The 24,056-nt window shown below is 44.0% G+C and overlaps 1 protein-coding gene across 2 annotated transcripts in view; it reads left to right on the top strand.

Moving 5' to 3' along the window:
• SMAP1 (small ArfGAP 1) overlaps positions 1-24,056 on the top strand; it is a 315,731-nt gene that overhangs the window by 132,148 nt on the left and 159,527 nt on the right. The window contains exons 5-6 of one of the 2 annotated variants that reach the window (XM_075340236.1): positions 10,925-11,002; positions 16,824-16,904. In XM_075340236.1, coding sequence (XP_075196351.1) covers positions 10,925-11,002; positions 16,824-16,904 — 159 coding nt within the window. The remainder of the gene's footprint in view (positions 1-10,924; positions 11,003-16,823; positions 16,905-24,056) is intronic. The other variant, XM_075340237.1, reaches the window with a different exon arrangement.

Genomic DNA, 24,056 nt, shown 5'->3' with positions numbered 1-24,056 from the left:
GCAGGTAGCATATGATGTGCGGTATACCCCCGGTATAGCCATGATTTACCTGCGGTAATGCTCATCGCTGCCTGCGGTTTTGCAGGAAGTGATGTCATTATGTCAAAAGAGGAAGCGGAGCAGAGTAAACACACACGTCACACTCCCTGGACGCCGCACAGAAGCACTTCCGTGTGACGTCCGGCGGGTGCCCGTGCAGTCTGTGTCCCACTCCGGCCCCGCGGCTGCCTGCCGTGCAGTGTGTCAGTGTCTGCCCGCAGTGTCAGCAGCTTGTCACCCTGCAGCGCAGGCAGACACTGACACACTGCAGTGCTGGCAGCCGCGGGGATGATGGGCGCTGCTTTCAGGAGGTGAGATGAGATCATTACCTGCTGTGACGATCTCTTGCCTCCTGACGTCACCGCTAATAACAGTGGACCTCCCTAGTCTGAGAATATCAGACCCCATCTGTCCGCTTTACCTTGGCTGGTGATCCAATATGGGGGGGACCCCACGTTTTTTTGTTTTAAATTTATTTAATGTAAAATAACAGCGTGGGGTGCCCTCTGTTTTGGATTACCAGCCAAGGTGAAGCTGCCAGCTGTGGTCTGCAGGCTGCAGCCGTCTGCTTTACCCTAGCTGGCGACAAAAGATGGGGGGACCTCATGTCATTTTTTTTTTTTTTTATTATTTATTTATTTTTTGGCTAAATACAAGGCTAGGCACCCCTTAGTGCCACATGAAAGTCACTAAAGGGTGCCAGCTTAGAATATGCAGGGAGGTGGGACATTATATAGGTCTTTCTCATCTATCTATATCTATCTATTCATCCATCCATCTTTCCCTCTATCCATTATCTGTCTATCGATTATCTATCTATTATCTATATTATTTATTGCAGTTCAGCATAAAAAAACGTAGGGACCAACCTGCGGAAAAACCGCGGCAAAAACGCATGCGTTTTTCCCGCGGTTTTGGTGCGGATTTTTAATTTTCAACTCCCAGAAGCTTCTCAAGAAATTTTCTTGAGAAAAATCACTTTTCTAGTGCGCACATAGCCTTAGGCCCTGTGTGCACTGGAAAATGGCATTTTCTTAAGAAAATTCCGCACCCTCAGGCAGAATTCCGCACCCGCGGCAAGATATTTCGCACCAAAAAACGCATGCAAACTTGCCGCGGTTTGTTGCGTTTTTAATGCGGATTTGCCACAGTTTTTCCGCGGGTTGGTCCCTGCGGTTTTTAACCATTGTTTAATGGCAAAACACAAGTACCCGTGGAAATTAAGTGACATGCTGCTACTTTTTGCTCCAGAAATTCTGCAGCAAAACCTAGAGGGGAAAAAACGCAGTGTGAGCACAGCATTTTGATTTTCCCATAGATTTTGCTGGAGAAGGACTGCAGGATAGCTATAAACAAATTCTGCAGCAAAAAAAACGCAGTGTGCGCACAGGGCCTAATAGGAGATTTCCCAGATAGATGGCGGCAGAGGGGGATTAATGTCAGTCACCTTCTCCATGTGAAGATGCTGGATAACATTCTGCTTCTTTGAATATTATTTGGCTGATGGATTCGGTGGTTTTCCTAGGACAAGGAACGTCCGTGTGTAAGAAAAACTGCGACTGATTCTAAAAGATTCCATTATTAACTACAATAAATAAGATGCTACAAGAAATCCTGTGCTATCTGCAGGCACCGTACAGGTCTCTTCTGGTATACCATAGTTTGCTAAAAGGCGCACGTTATACTGAGAAAAGCCGAAAATGATCAAGTAATAAACACGTTTACAGTAGCCATAGTGTGGGCCCCTAGAGGCAATTATCCCTGTAGGTCCCTGGCAGCCGAGTCCGAACCTGGCCAGAATATATATATATATTTTTCTTGTGCGTATTTTCTACTTTCTTAGATTTATATGTATGGAATTGCTTGTAATCCAACGTTACACTTGTTTGTGCGTGTTTCGTAATTTGTCTTTTTTTGATACTTTGGTCCCTTTTTTATCTCTGTTTTTAAAATTACCGAAAAAACACCCAATTCTTCTGATTAAAATCCTGCTTTTAATTAACCTGAGTGTAGTGTGAGGTGTCCAGTGATTGCGGTGTGCTCGGCACTAAACGCTTAGGATTCTAATGAGGCTCCTGAGGTGCGTTCTAATTGTATGACTGGGTGTTTGTTCTGATTACCAAATGGAGTTATGATTATACCGCTGTGAGCCACTCTTACCCCGGATACCTGCAGCTTGATGTGCACAGAACAAGTGCAGGCTCGTGGACACGCATTCAGTTAGCTGCGATGGATGGACTACTCGGTGTATTTGGGGGGATTTGGCAATCCTAGCTACCCAGCAGTTAGAACAGTAGGCGTGCAATTATGTAGGGATTTTAATGAGACTATCTTACAGCACTTTTGTATCATTTCATAAACCTGCTGCTAAACAGAAAATGCCTTTCACAGTTGTGGGAAGTATCCTAATTGGGTTTGAAGCTTGCAAAGCACAAGCAGCACGTTACATGCCCGCTATTATGGCAGAAGATCTCTACCCATGATGGGAGGGTTTTACTTCTATTGCGAAGAGATTGTCTGAGATTAAAATAAACTATACAGGTCTTGAAAGAAAGCAGATAAGATTGTTGTATAAATGGTATTGGGGTCTTGCAGTAGGGGTGCAGGGTACTGGTCACCCTTGGGCCATTGTGCTAGGCTGTAAGACTTTAGAAATAGCCTATGGTAGGTATGGTTACCCAAGCCACATTTTGCTTCAATATATGTATTCTATGTTACTTATAGCGGTTGGGGATAACAATACATATCAAAATGAATAAATCCCCCAAAACTGGCACTAGTGAAAGTACGATGTTTAAAAATAGTGGCTGGAGCAATATATACCATATTGTAAATATGCTGATAATACCATGATATGTATGTATGTGTATATATGTATGTATGTATGTATGTATGTATGTATGTATGTATGTATGTATGTATGTATGTATGTGTGTATATGTATGTATGTGTGTATAGATAGATAGATAGATAGAGAGATAGATAGAGAGATAGATAGAGAGATAGATAGATATAGAGATAGAGATAGATAGATATTTAGATTATATAGATATATATATATATATATATATATATATATATATATATATATATAAATATATTATTTATAATATATAAATTGCCTTATTCTGTCTCTGTCTTGCTCCAACCGTCGCATTGGCCGCTCAGCTCCGCCCCCCCCACGGATTGGCCGCTAGCCCCGGCCCCCTGCACGCATTGGACGCTCGCCCTGGCCTCGCCCCCCGCACGCATTCCCTGAACCCACACGGAGCCCCGACTCCCAGGTGACTGCTGCACCCCCGGAAGCCCACACCGGCAACACAAAGGGGAGAAAAGCCGGATGTGTGAAACCACTAGCCACACGTGTGCCAGAGCCGGCATAGGCTGGTAACCATGGTACACATCGGGTAACTATAGAAACCGCTTTCCTTAGTTACTCGATGTGTAACATGGTTACTAGCTTACCCCGGCACACGTCAGCACTGTCGCTTTGAATAGTTGCTTACCTTTTCTCCACTTTGTCGGATCCGGCGCCCTCCCGTGCACTGTGTACACTTCACTGGCCGCGCGACAAGCTCCGATCACATGTCATGTGACCGGAGCATGTGACCAGGAAGTTGTACTGTACACAGTGTATGGCTGCTTTCAGACGTCCATGTTTAATCAGGTACCAGTCACACGCATGGTTATGGTCATACGTGTGACATCCGTGTTTGCATGCGTGTGACAGGTACCGGAGAAAACGCGTGTCTGTGAAAAAATAATATTTTTCATATTTACCTGCTTTCTCCGCCTCTGCTGCCTCCCACTCCTGACTGCCTACACACACACACACACACACACACACACACACACACACACACACACACACACACAGCACACATGCATGTGTACACACACACACACACACAGCAGACAGACACACATATACACACACACACACATGGATACACCGAGCACATACACACATAGCGCACATGCATGTATACACACACACACACTCTGCTGTACACTCACCCAGCGATGCGGTGCCCGGCACTGAAGTCCCCAGCGCTGTTCCCGCTTCCAGCTCCACAGGGCACTGAATATTCAGTGAGTATAATGAGCGGCGATAAGTAGCGGGAGGCAGCAGAGCCGGAGACAGCATCACTGGAGAGAAGTAAATATAGAAAATATTTTTATTAAGAAGACCTATATTTTCTCCGGTATGTTTTACACTGATGTCACACGGATCACATCACTGTGCGATCCGTGTGACATCCGTGCTGCCGGAGATGCCTGCGTGTGTGCGTGTGGGGTCATGAAAAGTCACACGGTCCGTGTGCAAACACGGACGTGTGAGGCAGATTATAGAATAACATGGGTATGTGTGACATCGGTGTTACAAAACGCATGTCACACGTACCTAAAACACGGACGTCTGAAACCAGCCTACGGCAGCGCGCCGGATCCCGCAAAGTGGAGAAAAGCCAGAAGTGTGAAACCACTAGCTTACCCCGGCATACGTGTGCCGGAGCCGGCGTAGGCTGGTAACCGTGGTACACATCGGGTAACTATAGAAACCGCTTTGCATAGTTACCCGATGTATACCATGGTTACTATCTTACCCCGGCTCTCTGCCCATTCAGATCGTTGGTCTCCCACTGTCAAACACGCCGCTGCGTGCTGCACAGCAGGAGACCAATGAGCAAAAAATGAACCATCATTATTCAAGACTTACGGATTATATTATTATTCAATCTGCTAACCTACATACACATTCTAGACTACCCACCCGATACGTTAGAATCGGGCCACCTTCTAATATGTGCATGTATGTATGTGTATATATGTATATGTATGTATATATGTATGTGTATGTATGTATGTGTGTATGTGTGTGTATATATATATATATATATATATATATATATATATATATATATATATATATATATATATATATATATATATATATATATATATATATATATATATATATATATATATATTACTATAGTCAATATATAGTACAGACCAAAAGTTTGGACACACCTCATTCAAAGAGTCTTCTTTATTTTCATTACTCTGAAAATTGTAGATTCACATTGAAGCCATCAAAACTATCAATTGACACATGTGGAATGAAATACTTAACAAAAAAGTGTGAAACAACTGAAAATATGTCTTCTATTTTAGGTTATTCAAAGTAGCCACCTTTTGCTTTGATTACTGCTTTGCACACTCTTGGCATTCTCTTGATGAGCTTCAAGAGGTAGTCACCGGAAATGGTCTTCCAACAGTCTTGAAGGAGTTCCCAGAGATGCTTAGCACTTGTTGGCCATTTTGCCCTCACTCCGCCTTCACACATAGGTGTGTCCAAACTTTTGGTCTGTACTGTATGTATGTATATATGTATGTGTATATATGTATGTATAATATATATATATATATATATATATATATAATGTGTATATGTATGTATGTGTATATGTATGTATAATTACAGAGAGAGATATATAGATATAATATATCTATTCTATGTCTCTCTCTGTCTCTCTCTCTGTCTCTCTCTCTGTCTCTCTCTCTGTCTCTCTCTCTGTCTCTCTCTCTGTCTCTCTCTCTCTGTCTCTCTCTCTCTGTCTCTCTCTCTGTCTCTCTCTCTGTCTCTCTCTCTGTCTCTCTCTCTGTCTCTCTCTCTGTCTCTCTCTCTGTCTCTCTCTCTGTCTCTCTCTCTGTCTCTCTCTCTGTCTCTCTCTCTGTCTCTCTCTCTGTCTCTCTCTCTGTCTCTCTCTCTGTCTCTCTCTCTGTCTCTCTCTCTGTCTCTCTCTCTGTCTCTCTCTCTGTCTCTCTCTCTGTCTCTCTCTCTGTCTCTCTCTCTGTCTCTCTCTCTGTCTCTCTCTCTGTCTCTCTCTCTGTCTCTCTCTCTGTCTCTCTCTCTGTCTCTCTCTCTCTGTCTCTCTCTCTCTGTGTCTCTCTCTCTGTGTCTCTCTCTCTGTGTCTCTCTCTCTGTGTCTCTCTCTCTGTGTCTCTCTCTGTGTCTCTCTCTGTGTCTCTCTCTGTGTCTCTCTCTGTGTCTCTAGATATAGATATAGATTAGATATAGAATTTAATTATTATTTTATTATTATTATTAAAGCACCATTTATTCCATGGCACTTTAGTAGTGAAAGAGGTATACATAAAAACAAGTAAAATAGTTGTTCACAATACAAGGCACAGACAGGTAAAGGAGATGAGGACCCTGCCCACAAGGGCTCACAGTCTACAGGGGATGGTGAGGATACAGTAGGTGAGGACAGAGCTGTTTGCACAGTGGTGTACTAGTATGAGGGTTATTGTAGGTTGTAGGCTTGTTAAAAGAGGTGGGTCTTCAGATTCCTTTTAAAGCTTTCCACGGCAGCTGAGAGTCTAATATGTTGGTGTAGAGCGTTCCAGAGTATGGGGGAGGCGCGGGAGAAATTTTGTATGCGATTGTAGGAAGAGGAGATAAGAGAGGAGTACAGAAGGAGATCTTGTGAGGATCTGAGGTTGCGTGCCCGTAGGTACCGGGAGACTAGGTCACAGATGTATGGAGGAGTCATGTTGCAGGTGGCTTTGTGCCATGCAATAAAGACAATATAATAAAATATATCTGATATAATGCAATAACTTTAAAACCTTGGCTATGGAAGATGTGCAGCCAAGATGTAAAGTGCCTATAAGAGAAGACCCTATGTGTATCGCTACTGTATTAGCGTCATCAGGGTACCTATGACAGTAGCGAAGTGAGTGGGGTCCTCTCTTCCCCCTCTTATGTCCTAGAATCACAGGGCCTAATCTTACATTGGTGCCAGGCTATTGGGCCAATGCTGACACTAGCACAGCCTTTCGCTAACAGTAGGACAACATTTATCAGATTACTTACTAGATACGTTTTTAGAATGGAAGTTTTCCGAACCCATAAGTCTTTAGGGGGCTGCAATCTCTCAGACTCCAGATTTAAGTATGATTTTTATTTTGTTGCCCCGCCCCCTTCTAATTTTTATATACTGGGGACACAACTTAAATGTTTTGTTTAGGTGCAGTAATAAATTCCCCCAAATCCTGTTGGCTATGAATGATGAAACGAAATATTCCAGAATAGTCCTGTCCGTTTTCCAGGCTTGACAGTCTAGTAGGTAAATGCTTTCTGTACCACTTTTTGTGGGTCAGGTTCTCCTATTTTAGAATATGCCACTTACAGGATTGGACCGAAGTGAAATGTCTTGAAAAGAATAACATTTCCGGACCCTAAATAAAGGGTTTATTCCCAGTTACATACTGTGCTAATCTTTCTCCCAGAATATGTCTTAACCTGAGCTCAGTGGTGCGCTTTCGGCTTTCCATTTTCAAAGTTTGCTTATTGACATTGTAGGGGAGCACGGAGATGTCAGGTTTACTACCGAGGAGATTTAGTGCTCAGTGTGAGAACATTTCTCCGTTGCATTTTTAGCAGGAAAGGGAGCATGGGGGGATAATGGTTCCATTAAAGTGATCAACAGCACATGCAGAAATCACAAAGAAAGAATGCTTTTAGATGAAACCTATTTTTGTGCGTAAATGGGTTCTGCTTCCTACGTAACCATTCCACCTTATACCTCTGGGTAATTCTCAAAGAACAACGTTAGAAATGAGGTTATGCACTCTGCTACTGCAGGGGAAAAGGCTTCTACATTGATTTATCATTACAGCCAGTGTTCATGTTAAGCTCGTGTGTGATCAGGCCTCTGCCGGATAAATGTAAGAAATACTTAGTCCATAGATACATCATTTCAAGCCACTTTGCTCTTTACCACGCTGGTTTATAGCGGCGTAGTTCTGAGTTTATTCGTGGTAATGTAGTGAAAGCTTTTCACATCCTCATTCACGGCCAGTCCACAAAAATTACCATGCACAAGTAGAGTAGACCTCTTACTGTAGGGAATGCATTGTACAAGTCTAAATAATGCATGGATTTAGTAGACCAGGTATAGATGAATTATCCATTTTACTGAATGCTGAACCAAAGCTCCAAACCATGAGGTGGGTGGTCTCACAGGCTCCGCAGTAACTGGTAAAGTGCTGCTGGGTGACTGGTTTAACACATGGTATGATCCACCAGCTTCTCTGGCTACACTGACCTCTGATTTGGCCAGGGGTGGACATATTATTGGTGCAACCTGTGCGACCACACAGGGGCACAAGACATAAGCTGGCCTTTTTTACCTCTAACTCAGGATTGGGAATTATGATGAGCTATAAATTATATTAATATATTCTTGCACAAGAGCCTTTTCTGTCTGTCCTCTGAGAGCCACATACCTGTCTTCATTACTGGCTATGTTAAGGTTCTCTGTCCCTAGGAGAGTCTGATCTTTCCTTTCAGGACACGTATGCAGGCCTTCATACTGGGGAATAGGGGTCAGCTTCTACCTGTTGCCCTCTTTGTTATGTATTGGATATGAGGGTTGGAGTTGAGCTTGTAGGGTTAATGATGACCATCTATATGACCTACCAGATATGAAAGCCTAGGCTACATCTAGGGAGTAATAAAAATGGGGCACCCCCACAATGACAAGCCAATCTCAGGCCATGTGCGCACGTTGTTTTTTTTTTCTTGTGTTTTTGTTGCATTTTAAACTGCACTGTGTCATTGACACTGCATACTTTTGATTCCTCAGCAAAGTTGGAGAAACCAAAATTTCCATCCACACATTGCTTTTTTTTTTTTTTTTTTAGGCAGCGTTTTGTTTGCCAAATATTTGTCAAAATCGTTGTCTAAAAAAAAAAAAAAGCAGCATGTTCATTCTTTTTGTCAACAAAAACGCAGGTCACTCTGTTTCTCTCTGCTTCATACTCACCGGTCACCGGCGCAGTGCGGCTATCACACTGCTTCCGCGGCCTCTCCTGCTTCTGAAAGTGTCGGCCACTCATTAGGCTCATTTCATATTCACTGCTTCCCCCGCCCACCGACGCCTATGATTGGTTGTAGAAAAAAGGAATATGGCACTCAAAAAATGCAGGTGCAAACAAAGATGGAATTTATTCCAAAGCAGGTGTGTATAACAAATGATGACGTTTCGGTTAACCATAGACCGTCATCAAACAATGATGATATAATAAGCATGGCAAGCAAGAAATCGATGCGCAATGGAGAATTGAGAATCAGCGCTGTCTATATCGTACAGTAAAATAAGTAATTAAAAAAACTGCATGCGGTCTCCCTCAATTTTGATACCCAGCCAAGATAAAGCCTCTCAGATGGGGGCTGGTATTCTCAGACTGGGGAGACCCCCGTTATTGAGAGCCACCCCAGCCTAAAAATATCAGCCAGCAGCCGCCCAGACTTGCTGAATTCATTAGATGCGACAGTCCCGGGACGTCACCCGGCTCATCCTGATTGCCCTTGTGCGGTGGCAATCGGGGTAATAAGGAGTTAATGGCAGTCCATAGCTGCCACTAAGTCTGGTGTTAGAAAAATGGGGGAGACCCCCACATCAAAAAAACAATTAAAAAAAAGTGTGGGATCCCCTCTTTTTCATGACAAGCTAAGGTTCAGCATGCGTTTGAACGGCGTTTTTTTTGTTTTTTTTTGTCAAGCTCAGTGTTTACAGTTGTCAAATTTGCCAGAGGGTGCATTTTTTTTGTCAAATCAAGAAAGCAGCCTGCGGACGTACTTTTTACTGCTATGTGTGTTTTACTATTCTGTGCCGAGACGCTTCTGGAGCCAGGGGGAAATTACCAAGAGTGCAGCAGGGTCACTCTAAAATGTGGGGTTAACTTGCTTGCTGCCTTAAGGCCGCTTTACACGCTGCAACATCGCTAACGATGTCGCTAGTGATCGCACCCGCTCCCGTCGTTTGTGCGTCACGGGCAAATCGCGTCACACGTACTTACCTTCCTAACGACGTCGCTGTGGCTAGCGAACAACCTCTTTTTTAAGGGGGAGGTTCGTGCGGCGTCACAGCGACGTCACACAGTGGGCCACCAATAGAAGCGGAGGTGCGGAGAGCAGCCGCATTAACGACACGCCCACCTCGTTACCGGAGGACGCAGGAATGCTGTTCGTCATTCCCGGGGTGTCACACGTAGAGTTGTGTGCTGCCTCAGGAACGAGTAACAACCTGCATCCAGAACGAGCAATGATATTTGGGAAAATAACGACGTGTCAACGATTTGGTGAGTATTTCTGATCGTTAGCGGACGCTTGTAGGTGTCACATGAAACGACGTCGCTAACGAGGCCGTATGTGCGTCACGAATTCCGTGACCCCAGCGATATCTCGTTAGCAATATTGTTGCGTGTAAAGCAGCCTTTATTTGAGACAGATGACTTGGTTGCTAATTGTGAAGAGAAATTGCAGGCTAAATTGAAGTAATTGACAGACGGCGAGGCCCCGCAGGGTGCTTGAGAGCGCAGTAGAAGACTATTGGGAGTGGTTGGTGGACCACATGTGCCGATCTTCTGGGGCTTTTTACATATAGGGTTTCTAGTTGGGTATGTCATACCTTAGGTGGACGTTTGAGTGAACAAAACAGACTCTCTTCATACATGTCTGCATATTGGATGGTTTTGCCTTTTTTTCACCATGTGAAGCCAGTATACCATTTATAAATGTTTAATGCTTTTATGTTGAGCTTCCTGACCATTTATCTTTCTTATTTAGAGTACCACTCTTGTCGCGGTTGGTATAATATATTGAACAGTCCAGGAAATGCAATATCTTATTATATATGGGTGACAGTAATAATGTACACAGCTGTAAGCTCTTCCTTGTCGCTCTCTTCCAGGTGCTATATACCTAGTGAGAAAATTAGATCATATGTTGCTTTGCTTGCCTTGGCGTTTACTAATTCTGATCATCTGTCTTGCTTCTCTTCTTATGCCTTTCATCTGCTCTGTACAGACGTCCTCTTCTGATGCTGTGCAGCCTTCGGCATCCTCTCCTTCTCTGCAAGCTGCTGCCGACAAAAGCAAATTGGAGGTATCATTTTCTGAAAGTGTTCTCTCTTCCAATTTGGTTATGTTATTACATCTATATTGCTTATATTATTATATTATGTGTACCTATGTAAATATATACATGTGGTTTTGTATAGGTTTTCAATATACATGTGTGCAGTATTATACACCTATTCTTCATAGTTGGTCTGTCAGCACAAAATGACTGTTCAAACACAGCACAAAACCCTGAAGGGGGCATAGCCTTCGTAAACAGTGTGTGTGTGTGTGTGTGTATATATAATATATATAATATACCATACCATACCATGTTGTTAAGGCTGTGCCACCTACAGGGAGCTGAGCTTGGCTTGAACAGTCAATGCAGACAGACGCTCTTTAAAGACTTATATCCAAGTATCCTAGAGTGTCTGTCTGTGTGTATAATAATAATAATAATCTTTATTTTTATATAGCTCCAATATATTCCACAGCTCTTTCTTTACATACATCAACACTGTCCCCATTGTGGATCACAATCTAAATTCCCTATCAGTATGTCTTTGGAGTGTGGGAGGAAACCCACGCAAGCACGGAGAGAACATACATATTCCTTTCAGATGTTGTCCTTGGTGGGATTTGAACGCAGGACCCAAACGCTGCACAACTGCAGTGCTAAAATTCCAGAAAATCACATTGTATGATTTTTAAATAATTAATTTGCATTTTATTGCATGAAATAAGTATTTGATGACCTACCAACAAGCAAGAATTCTGGCTTTCACAGACCTGTTATATTTTCTTTAAAAAGCCCTCCTACTCTGCACTCATTATCTGTATTATACTTGTTTGGACTAGTTACGTGCATAAAAGACACCTGTCCACACACTCAATCACACTCCAACCTCTCCACCATGGCCAGAACCACAGATCTGTTTAAGGACATTAGGTACCAAATTGTAGACCTCCACAAGGCTGAGGTGGACTTCAGGACAATAGGCAAGCAGCTTGGTGAGAAGTCGCAATTATTAGAGAAAGGAAGAAACACCAGATGATTGTCAATCTTTTCAGTCTCCGACTCCATGCAAGATCTCGCCTGGTGGGTAAGGGTGATCCTGAGAGAGGTCCGGAATCAGTCCAGAACTACACGGGAGGACCTGGCCAATGAGCTGAAGAGAGCTGGGACCACAATCTCGAAAGATTACAACTAGTAACACACTACACCATCCTAGATTAAAATCCTGCAGGCCTGCTCACGCCAGCACAGGTCCAGGCCTGTTTGAAGTTTGCCATTGACCATATGGATGATCCTGAGGAGGCATGTGGTCAGATGAGACCCAAATAGAACATTTTGGTATCAACTCCACTCGCAGTGTTTGGAGGAAGAAGGTGAGTACAACCTCAGGAACACCATCCCAACTGTGAACTATGGGGGTGGAAACCTCCATACCTTGGTGGTGCTTTTCTGCAAAGGAAACGGGACAACTGCACTGTATTGAAGGAAGGATGGTGTTATGTATCGCAAAATTTTGCCCAACAACCTCCTTAACTCAGTAAGAGCATTGAAGATGGGTCTTCCAGCATGACAATGACCCAAAACACACTGCCAGGGCAATTAAGGAGTGGCTCCATAAGAAGCATTTCAAGGTCATAGAGTAGCCTTCCCAGTCTCAAGACCTGAACCCAAATCTTTGAAAATCTTTGGAGGTAGCTGAAACTCAATAATGCCCTGAGACAACCCTGAAACCTGAAAGATCTGGAAAAGATCTGTATGGAGGAGTGGGCCAATATCCCTGCTGCAGTGTGTGCAAGCTTGGTCAAGAACTACATGAAATGTCTGACCTCTGTAATTCCAAACAAAGGTTTCTACCAAATAATAAGTTCTGTTTTTTATATTGTATTAAATACTTATTTCATGCAGTAAAAAAAAAAATCATACAATGTGATTTTTCTGGATTTTTTTATTCTTTCAGTCAATACAAGATTCATAAGGCATATATAAAGTTGACTTGTACCTACGATAGAAATTACAAACCTCTCCACTCTTTGTAGGTGGCAAAAGTTGCAAAACTGTCCGTGTAACAAATACTTATTTTCCTCACTGTGTGTGTGTAATATTTAAGATATATTATAAAGCACCAACCTGCCAGAATTCCATTTTGCAGCATTTCTATAAACAATGGATATAAGCAGACCATTAACGTGTATGTGACTCCTAAATTGTTATAAAGAGTTCTGAGTAAAAAAAAAAGTGATTTCTTGAAAAGATTTTTTGATATTATGAAAAGATTGTCATAATGAGTGCACGTAAATGAAAAATTGGGCGTGTGGACGGCCAACAGGACATAGAAAATTTCTATTTTGTATTCCTATATCTCAGAGGGTTAAATCGTAGATAAAGCAGGCCTATAACACAGGCTGTTTATTATCTTTCCTGGCACTAGGACTCTCTGGATCTGTAATGTTCTTGTCCTTGTTCTGTTTGATTCCCTTGAAGTGCCTGAATTCTCTACTACTCTTGAGCTCCGCAAGAGCGAATTCTCAGTAGGTTTGTGCTGAAAGGCAGCTTCTGTCACTAGTCATCCATGTTGGGAGACAGTATGTGACACAAGTACTGTGTTTCAGCATCAAATACCTAATCTGGAATATTTATAAGTGCTGTCTACGGTTTAAAGATTGGCTGCTAAATCTCACATGCCACCAGTAGAAATTACAGTTTTCTGGCAGCCGTGATGCAACAAGTGCTCAGCTATTGCCGTGATATTTGTTGATTAGAATACCCATTAGAAATAGTTGTTACTGTGTGTGTGTGTGTACACAAATATTCTGTAAAAATTGCCATTTTAGAGTGGCCTTTTATTGAGGCCAACCTAAGGCACACCTGTGCCATACTGTTTGATTTGCCACACCTGTGTGGTGGATGGATTATCTTGGCAAAGAAGAAATGCTTACTGACTCAGATTTCGACAAATCTGTGAATAAGACCTTCTATGTCCATAGAAAGTCTTAGAGTGCGTGCCCACGATCAGTATTTGTAGCGGTTTGGACGCAGCCTACCTCAGCTGCGTCCAAACTGCTACGGTGTACAGTACAAGCATAGTATATGGGATTTCTAGAAATCCCGTGCCCACTATGCTTCTTTTTTCTGCAGCAAACACTGACCTGCGGAGCGTCTTTCCAGACTGCAGCATGTCAATTGTTTGCTGCAGTCGCAGGCATCCTCCTTAGGGAGACACAAACAGGAGACCACAGCGCACTGAACCCTGATCGTGGGCACAAGCAGCTGTGGTCTCCTGCGTTCTCCTGCTGAAGAGACGTGTGGCCCCCCCCCGGTCAGGACTCGCTGCTTTCTGAATGCAGCGAGTCCTATTCGTGGACACATACCCTTAGACCTTTGAGTTCAGCTCATGAAAAATGGGAGCAAAAACAAATATTGTGTTTTTATATTTTTGTTCAGTGTATTTGTGTACTTGTTTTGCTACAGTTAAAATAAAACTTGCCTTTGTGAGTTAGTCATCATCGTGGTACGGTATACTGGTCAAGTCACTGAGTCATTGTATAAAAAAAATCATTCTTTGCCTTCAATCGCGCCAACCGAGTGACATCAGCGCCAACACGTTATAATCCAGGATCAGGTTGCCGCTGTCATGCATTGAGCTGAGGGTTATACCCATCAGTCTCAACAAGCTTGCTGCGCGTGACAGAGGCAACATTTTAGTGCAATAATTTATTTTTCTTAAATTTTTTGGGAATTCTGGTGTAAAAATATTAATCTAGGTCCTCTACCAGAGCACCAGATAATTTTTGAGTCACTGATCTTATTGGATGATATACGGTAATAAGATGTGATATGGTCCTCTATCCATTAAATCAGGATATGTATATATGTATGTATAATTGTGAAAGCCATGACTACATATTTCTCTACACAACCCTGGAAACCTGTGTGAAAATATCAAATCATTGCAATATTGGCTGCATTAAGTGAACTAGAAGACTAATCTAACTCTTTTTTGTTTATTTTACCTCCATGAGGTTTTATGAACCTTGGGGAAAAAACATTAAAATAACAGAAAAAAGCTGTTTGTAAACATACAAAATGCTCACCTTTCAAGCCCCCGTTGATCCAGCTCAGATGCTACCTGCCGATTTCTGTTGACATGCTATCAGCGTGTGACCACTGCCACACTTGGAGAATCATGGTCTACGAAGTTCACACGACCACTGATTTGCTGCAGCCACTTAGAACAGCATCAAATAAAAAAAAAATAGTTTTAAATCAAAGCTAACAAAAAAAATGCTCACATTTGGTTAAGACCCTTAAGGGCGCTTTACATGCTACAATAAATCTTACGATGTGTCGGCGCGGTCACGTCGTAAGTGACGCACATCCGGCATCGTAAGGTACATTGTAGTGTGTGACAGCTACGTGCGATTGCGATTGAATGGTAAAACGTTCATCACATGCACGACGTTCAATTCCTAAAAAATGAACGTCAGGTTGTTTATCGTACCCGGGGTAGCACACATCGCAGTGTGTGACACCTCGGGAAAGATGAACAGATCTTACCTGCGTCACGCGGCTCCTGGCCAGCAATGCGGAAGGAAGGAGGTGGGCGGGATGTTTACGTCCCGCTCATCTCCGCCCCTTCGCTTCTATTGGCCGGCTGCTGCGTGACGACGATGTGACGCCGAACTTCCCTCCCACTCCAGGAAGTGGATGTTCGCCGCCCACAGCGAGGTCGTATGGACGGGTAAGTATGTGTGACGGGGGGTTACTTGTTTGTGCGACACATTCAACAAATTGAACGTGCCGCACATACGATGGGGGCGGGTACGATCGCATACGATATTGTATGCTAAATCGTAACATGTAAAGCAGGCTTTATAAAGACGTTCTCTAAAGATGTATTGAAATGGCCCTTATCACACAATTCAAATGGCACAGCATCCTAGTCACGTGTCAAGATAGGCTGCAGTTAGAGACACAGCCCCTGAGACCTCTGTGTATACTGACAGAGGAGCTGTAGTATAAGCAGGAATACCAGTCAGCCGCTGAAAGCCTGTGACATCAACAGAAATAAATCTGACTAGCACAAAAAAAAATTTTCCACTCTCATTCCTCAATGCTCACTCAGCTGAGGAGATTTACTACTTGTCCTGTAACTCCTCTTCTTGCGATACAGCTCCTCGATAGTTGAGACACAGGAGCTGTGATTCTTCAGACTACAGGCCTATCTGACATGTCACTAGGGCAGGCTTCCACTTGAATTATGTGACAGGGGTCATTACATTCCTGGAGAACCACTGTAAGTAGTTTAGTGTGTGTGTGTGTGTGTGTGTGTGTGTGTGTGTGTGTGTGTGTATGTGTGTGCGTCTGTATGTGTGTGTGCGTCTGTATGTGTGTGTGCGTCTGTATGTGTGTGTGCGTCTGTGTGTGTGTGCGTCTGTGTGTGTGTGTGCGTCTGTGTGTGTGTGCGTCTGTATGTGTGTGTGCGCGTCTGTATGTGTGTGTGCGTGCCTGTATGTGTGTGTGCGTGCCTGTATGTGTGTGTGCGTGCCTGTATGTGTGTGTGCGCGTGTGTCTGTATGTGTATGCGTGCGCGCGTGTCTCTGTAGGTGTGCGTGTCTCTGTATGTGTGCGTGTCTCTGTATGTGTGCGTGTCTCTGTATGTGTGCGTGCGTGCGTGTCTCTGTATGTGTGCGTGTCTCTGTATGTGTGCGTGCGTGCGTGTCTCTGTATATGTGCGTGTCTCTGTATGTGTGCGTGTCTCTGTATGTGTGTGCGTGTATGTGTGTGTTTATATATAATTAGTTTATTAAAAAATTTCAGGTGCCTAATGTCTTAATTTCTCTCCTACTAGAAAGAAAAGGAAAAGAAAAGGGAAGAGAAGAAAAAGGAGAGAGAGTCTGAAAAACCAGTGAAACCTGTTGCGGTGGAAAGGGTAAGAAAGGCTTTGTGTATTGGATACTTGGCAGATTGTGCAGATTCCCTAGAAGTAATTTGCCATAAATATAATTGTGGTAAATGAAGGCTCTGTTCTGAAATCTGATCTTCACAAGCATGCGGATACACAGCCAAAATATTCTTGTCCTGAATGAAGAAAACGCTGATATTTTTTACATTTGTTTGATTTGGTTCTCTTTTAGAACTTGTGTGAAAATGTAATTGTAGTTTTAGGTCAAACTTATGCACTGCTGTACTTCCTTGGCCGTGACATGGTTAATAGTGAAATTGCTTGAGATTTTATTCAGTGCATTTTTTTTTAGTGTTATTTGGTAAACGCTTAACACTAAAATAACATATACTATGAAAAATGTCAGGAAGTTGAAAGCAAACTACAGGCAATATTTGTAGATTTCCTTTTTCAAACTTAGTAGGATACTATAGAACAAGTTGAGTAGGCCAACCACTACGCCTTCATAGACTTCCACGTCAAGGATATATCTAATTTGGTGAAACCAACTATGATTAACCCCTTCACGACCAATGATATACTGGAACGTCCTTTGCCATGTCTGTCTCATTAATCCGGTAATCCTGCACATGTCTGCTGATCTGATCAGCAGACATGAGGCTAACAGGTGTGAGTGGATCGGAGATCCACCCTCGCCTATTAACCCCTTAGATCTCGCTGTCAAACTCTGAAACTCTGATAGCACGATATAATGCACCCCGGCGGGGATCGAGCCGTTCCCTGACGCGATCACAGGGCGCCAATGTGTTGCCATGACATTGCGGGTCAAGTGATGAACCCTGTCGCTGTTATAACTCCCTGTGAATGCTGGTAAAGCGCCGTCACTCACAGGAGATCAGCATTTCTGCTGACCAGACAGTACAGTCATAAAGTCCCCTAGGGGGACTAGTAAAATCACTATATATAAAAAAAAAAAATTTTTTTTAAAAAACTCAAGTTCAAATCAACCCTCTTTTGCTCCATTAATAAATAAAAAAAATAATAACAATAAAACCACATATTTGTTATCTCCACATTCAGAAATGCATAATCTATCAAAATATAAAATCAATCTGATCGATACAAAGCATAGCGAGGAAAGAATTCCAAACACCCAAATTATGTTTTTTGTCACTGCAACATTGCATTAAAATGCATTAACAGGTGATTAAATATCTACGCAAAAATGGTATAATTACACACACGCCTGCTCAAGACGGAAAAAGTAGCCATCACTGAGCCCCAGATCCCGAAAATGGTGACAAAAGCACAAGCCTTTCATTTAAATGATTTATTTGGTCACCCCTCTTTAGTCATAAGTAATTAGTCTCCTCTGGATTTCGATAATTAGAGCAAGTCATCAGATGTTATGCATTATACTTGTTTTCAGCATCACAAATCTAGTTCTTTTAACTGTTCTCTGAACCATTTTGGCTGTACAGCAGTGTTGTCTTTAATTTAGTTTTACTTTACATCTTAGCGATCATCTGTTATCACCTGGAGAAGTTTCAAGCGACCTGTCACATAAAAATGTGCGACCACACAATACACGGGGAGGTGTAGTTCACTGAGGCACGACATCTTTGCTCTGGCTAATAGAGTAGGGTGTCTTATCTCGGTGATATCCATATATCCTATCGATTGTTGCACATAAGATAACTCTTTAATGCATTCAGCTCTCATATATTGGTGTATGCACTTAGTTATTGGAGTGTTTCATGCAACAAAGGTAGTCCAGGTTTTAGAAGACAAAAAGTGAGAATTTGCTTTTGTTTTCTAAAATGCAATATCTTTATTTGCTTTTATTTTGTCTGGTGATTGATTATTTGGCAGAATTGTGGTATTTCCCGACTCACTCCTTTGGAAGTGTGGCCAGTGATGGCTGTTATCTGCAGTACCACTTGTACAGTAATTTCCATCAACTCCTCGGATTGTCATCGCACTCTCGCACCAGCTCTTTATTAGGTTTCGGCTGTACTGTGCTCACGTTTCTGATTAGAGAACCCCACTGTATAGTGTGAATCTGTCCATCATCCTGATGTAATACATTTACTGCAGTGCAATGAATTTTTGATGTAGTGTATTATGCTGGGTTCACCGTGAGCATTGTCCTAGCTAGCCCCCCTATAATGTGCGCTGTACAGCCCAGTGACCATGCCGAGCTGTGCGTCCATCATTTCCCCCTCCTCCTTTACAGATTACACAGCATTACTGAAAGTTGAAATTGAAAAACTTTTCCAGATCTGTGCATTTTGAATTGCTGAAGTTGAGAGTTCATTTTGTGCTTAATTTAAGCTACAGCCTTGACTTGATAGAATCTTCTTGGATACAGAAGATCCGATTATGGAGCTTATTGATTTGGTTTTGCTTTCATTGGTGCTATCTTTTAATGCATATTAAAGGTTAAAGGTATTGTGAATAGTCGTCGGGGACATGGTTAAGATTTGATGGCGTTTTCAGCAGCACTGAAGTGTGAAAAAGTAAATCAGATTGCGCCTGTTACGCCGTGGAGCGGAGAGCCATCATGAACATCTTCAGCATTGTATGAGCCAACCACGTTAACAGCTGCATTTACTTCACAGCAAAATATTCCATTACTCATTGTGGAAAGCAGCTATCTATACTTATGGGAGGTTCATTTATATAGTATCTGGAAATATGTACTCGGATATATTATATCATATAGTGATACAAACCGCTGGTATAACTATAGACTTAAATTGTAAAATGATGACTATGGAGGTAGCTAATGTATACTATATATATAATAGTAATTCACTATTTTAGCTGTGTAAAGTGTTTTATCCGAGCTCGACTACATCCATGTATTTTGAACCTTATATTGTAGCCATAATAGTATGTCCAGTCTGACGAGTATAGTACATGTTCTTATGTGTGGTAAGGAGGTCAGTCTTTGACATCCTATAAGCAAAATACCGTATTTTTCGCTTTATAAGACGCACTTTTGTTCCCCCATAAGGGGGCCATAGGCAGCACAGGGGAACGTGTGCAATCCATAGGGGGCCATAGGCAGCACAGGGGAACGTGTGCAATCCATAGGGGGCCATAGGCACCACAGGGGAACGTGTGCAATCCATAGGGGGCCATAGGCAGCACAGGGGAATGTGTGCAATCCATAGGGGGCCATAGGCAGCACAGGGGAACGTGTGCAATCTATAGGGGGCCATAGGCAGCACAGGGGAACGTGTGCAATCTATAGGGGGCCATAGGCAGCACAGGGGAATGTGTGCAATCCATAGGGGGCCATTGGCAGCACAGGGGAACGTGTGCCAGCACAAGGGGGCTATATTCAATATAAGGGGGCCATATCCAGATTAAGGGGGCTAATTTTAGGATGGGGGGCTATGAGGGACATATACCCCATATGATTTGTTAGACGGACACTGGCATTATAAGATGGACCCCATTTAACATTAAAAAAAAAAAATTCTCCTTTCCTTCACCAAATTTGGGGGTGCGTCTTATAATCAGGTGCGTCTTATAAAGCGAAAAATACGGTAATAGCATCCCTCATCCTAAGGATGAAAAAAGTAAGACTGTATTGAATATCCACATATTTAATCATATATACTCACAATCAACTTATTATTACATGGAAATTCATAATATGTGGATTATCAGGACTATCAGGACAATCGCAGACATATATGAGAAAAAGGGGGAGAAAGAAGCGATCAAGCAGTCCAAATTATGTGTAAATATTTTATTATCAAGTGAAGGGTTAAAACACCATAAAAAACAATAGCCGGGTGACAGATATCTTGATAATGCCAAATTGTTACAGGTAGATAATTGCAAACAAAATCAATCAGACTGTTGAAAGAACGTGAGGTTACACCATAGGTAAAAAAAACCGATGTATTCCTATAATATGCTGATTATATCAGATTTACCCCACAAATTTTAATATATTAGTCAAAAGCAATTCTTATGTTGGAAACCGCACCATTAGAATATCTGATATATATCCATATTTCTTCGGCGCTCTATTGGGAGACCCAGACGATCGGGTGTATAGCACTGCCTCCGGAGGCCACACAAAGCAACTACACTAAAAAGTGTAAGGCCCCTCCCCTTCTGGCTATACACCCCCAGTGGGATCACTGGCTCACCAGTTTTCTGCTTTGTGCGAAGGAGGTCAGACATCCACGCATAGCTCCACTGTTTGTAGTCAGCAGTAGCTGCTGGCTCTATCGGATGGAAGAAAAGAGGGCCCATATGGGGCCCCCAGCATGCTCCCTTCTCACCCGCGGTGGTGCTTGTAAGGTTGAGGTACCTATTGCTGGTACAGAGGCTGGAGCCCACATGCTGTTTTCCTTCCACATCCCCTGGAGGGCTCTGTGGAAGTGGGATCTTGCCGGCCCCCAAGCCCTGGGGCCGGGCTCCATCCACAGACCCAGAGAACCTGCTGGATTTGGAGCGGGAGTGCCGTTCAGGGACAAGGCCCTGCAACTTTCAGGTACTCTGTGTCCCCGGCAGGCACGGACACTCTCAAGGCTTGCTGAGCGTTATAGTGCGCCGGGGACAGTAGCGCTGTACGCTGGGGTTAGGTCACTGCAGCTTTGCTGAGTGACGTTATATGTTGGGAACTACTGCGCCGACCGCTCCTGGAGCGGCGGCGCAGCTGCGACTTGTGGTGCGCCGGGGACTTGGCGCCGACCGCGCTTTTACGGCGGCGGCGCTTCTAACTTTAGCCCCCGGCTTCTGCGGCCTAGCGCCGCTTCGTTCCCGCCCCCACCCTGTCAATCAGGGTAGGGGAGAGACGCTGCTCAATTGGCAGCGCCGAGGGCTGGAGCTTTATTTACATGCTCCAGCCCTCTCACTAGGCACAGGGGGAAGCAGACTTCCCGCTCTTCGTCGGTGTACGCCCAGGGCCCGCCCCCCCTCTCCACAAGGACGCCGGCAGCCATTACACATGCGATCTGGCTGGGGAAAGGCAGCAGGCTCTGGGAGACCCAGACTAGAGGGATTTCTGGCGACCACACACCGCTCCTAAGCGGGCGGTAAGCTGCACAGTAGTGCTGGCCCCACTAGTGCCTCAGTGATATATTAGTGTACTTCTTTCTTGGTACCATATATATATATATATATATATATATATATATATATATATATATATATATTTATATAGTGCACTGTAAGGTCGCTTCTTGGCTGGACACCCTGTACTGCTCTAAGGAGGCAGCAACATGTCATCCGCAAAACGCAAGGCTGCCAAGGCACGGGCTGTGTACACTGTTTGTACTGCATGTGGGGCTGATCTACCGGCAGGCTCCAAAGATTCACATTGTGTGCAATGTTCAGTCCCAGTGGCACTTCGTCAGCCAGAGCCTATTGTGGTGGTAGCCCAGGCAGAGACGCCTGTGAACCCTGCCCCGGTGACGGGGACAGACTTTGCAGTTTTTGCTGATAAAATGTCTGAGACTATGTCAAAAATCCTGGAGACCTTGCAGGCCAGGCCAGTTCCTCAGACCATGGACACTGCTGTGTCTATGCTCTCCGGTCCCCCTCAGTTGGAACTAATCCGTACTTCAAGGGGGTCTCAAGCATCACAAGCCGAAGTCTCTGACTCAGATGACAGTCCCAGGCAGCCTAAGCGAGCTCGCTGGGAAAGACCCTCGACGTCATCACACTGCTCAGGGTCTCAGCGAGAAGAGTCTCTCTGTGATGAGACTGAGGACGGTGATCAGGATTCTAATCCTGAGGCCCCTCTCAATCTGGATGCCCCTGATGGTGACGCCATGGTTAATGACCTTATATCGGCGATTAATAGACTGTTGGATATTTCTCCCCCAGCCCCTTCTGCAGAGGAGGCAGCTGCACAGCAGGAGAAGTTCCATTTCCTGTATCCCAAGCGTAAATTAAGTGCTTTTTTGGACCACTCTGACTTCAGAGAATCAATCCAGAAGCACGACGCTCATCCAGACAAGCGTTTCTCTAAACGTTCTAAGGATACCCGTTATCCTTTTCCCTCTGAAGTGGCCAAACGCTGGACCCAGTGCCCAAAGGTGGATCCCCCAATTTCCAAGCTTGCGGCTAGATCCATAGTCGCAGTAGAGGATGGCGCTTCACTTAAAGATGCCAACGACAGACAGATGGACCTTTGGTTAAAATCTGTCTATGAAGCTATCGGCGCGTCGTTTGCTCCAGCATTCGCGGCCGTGTGGGCACTACAAGCTATTTCAGCTGGTTTAGCACAGGTGGATGCTATCATGCATCCTGCAGTGCCGCAGGTGGCGTCCCTAACTTCGCAAATGTCTGCGTTTGCGACCTATGCTATCAATGCTGTCCTAGAATCTACGAGCCGTACCTCTATGGCGGCCGCCAATTCTGTGGTTTTGCGCAGAGCCTTATGGTTAAAGGACTGGAAAGCAGATGCTGGTTCCAAAAAATGCTTAACCAGCTTGCCGTTATCTAGAGACACTGTTTGGTGAGCCATTGGCTGAAATCATAAAACAGTCCAAGGGTAAGGACTCTTCCTTGCCACAGCCCAGAGCAAGTAAACCTCAACAGAAAAAGTGGCAGTCGAGGTTTCGGTCCTTTCGAGGCTCGGGCAAGGCCCAATTCTCCTCGTCCAAAACGACTCAGAAAGGACAAGGCAGCTCAGATTCCTGGCGGGCTCACTCACGCCCCAGGAAAGCAAATGGAGGAACCGCTTCCAAGGCGGCTACCTCATGACTTTCGGCCTCCTCCCTCCGCATCCTCGGTCGGTGGCAGGCTCTCCCGCTTTTGCGACATTTGGCTGTCACAGGTCAAAGACCGGTGGGTAACAGACATTTTGTCTCGCGGGTACAGAATCGAGTTCAGTTCTCGGCCTCCACTTCGGTTCTTCAGAACCTCCCCACACCCCAACCGAGCAGATGCCCTGCTGCAGGCGGTGGACTCTCTAAGAGCAGAAGGAGTCGTGATCCCTGTCCCCCCTCAGGAACGGGGGCGAGGATTTTACTCCAATCTCTTTGTGGTTCCAAAAAAGGACGGCTCCTTCCGTCCTGTTCTGGACCTAAAACTGCTCAACAAGCATGTGAACGCCAGGCGGTTCCGGATGGAATCCCTCCGCTCAGTCATTGCCTCAATGTCCCAAGGAGATTTCCTAGCATCAATAGACATCAAAGATGCTTA

Source organism: Anomaloglossus baeobatrachus, chromosome 3 (genome assembly GCF_048569485.1).
Source record: "Anomaloglossus baeobatrachus isolate aAnoBae1 chromosome 3, aAnoBae1.hap1, whole genome shotgun sequence".
NCBI lineage: Eukaryota > Metazoa > Chordata > Amphibia > Anura > Aromobatidae > Anomaloglossus > Anomaloglossus baeobatrachus.
The sequence above is the reverse complement of the archived record's forward strand: the minus strand, read 5'-3'. Positions and strand labels throughout refer to the sequence as shown.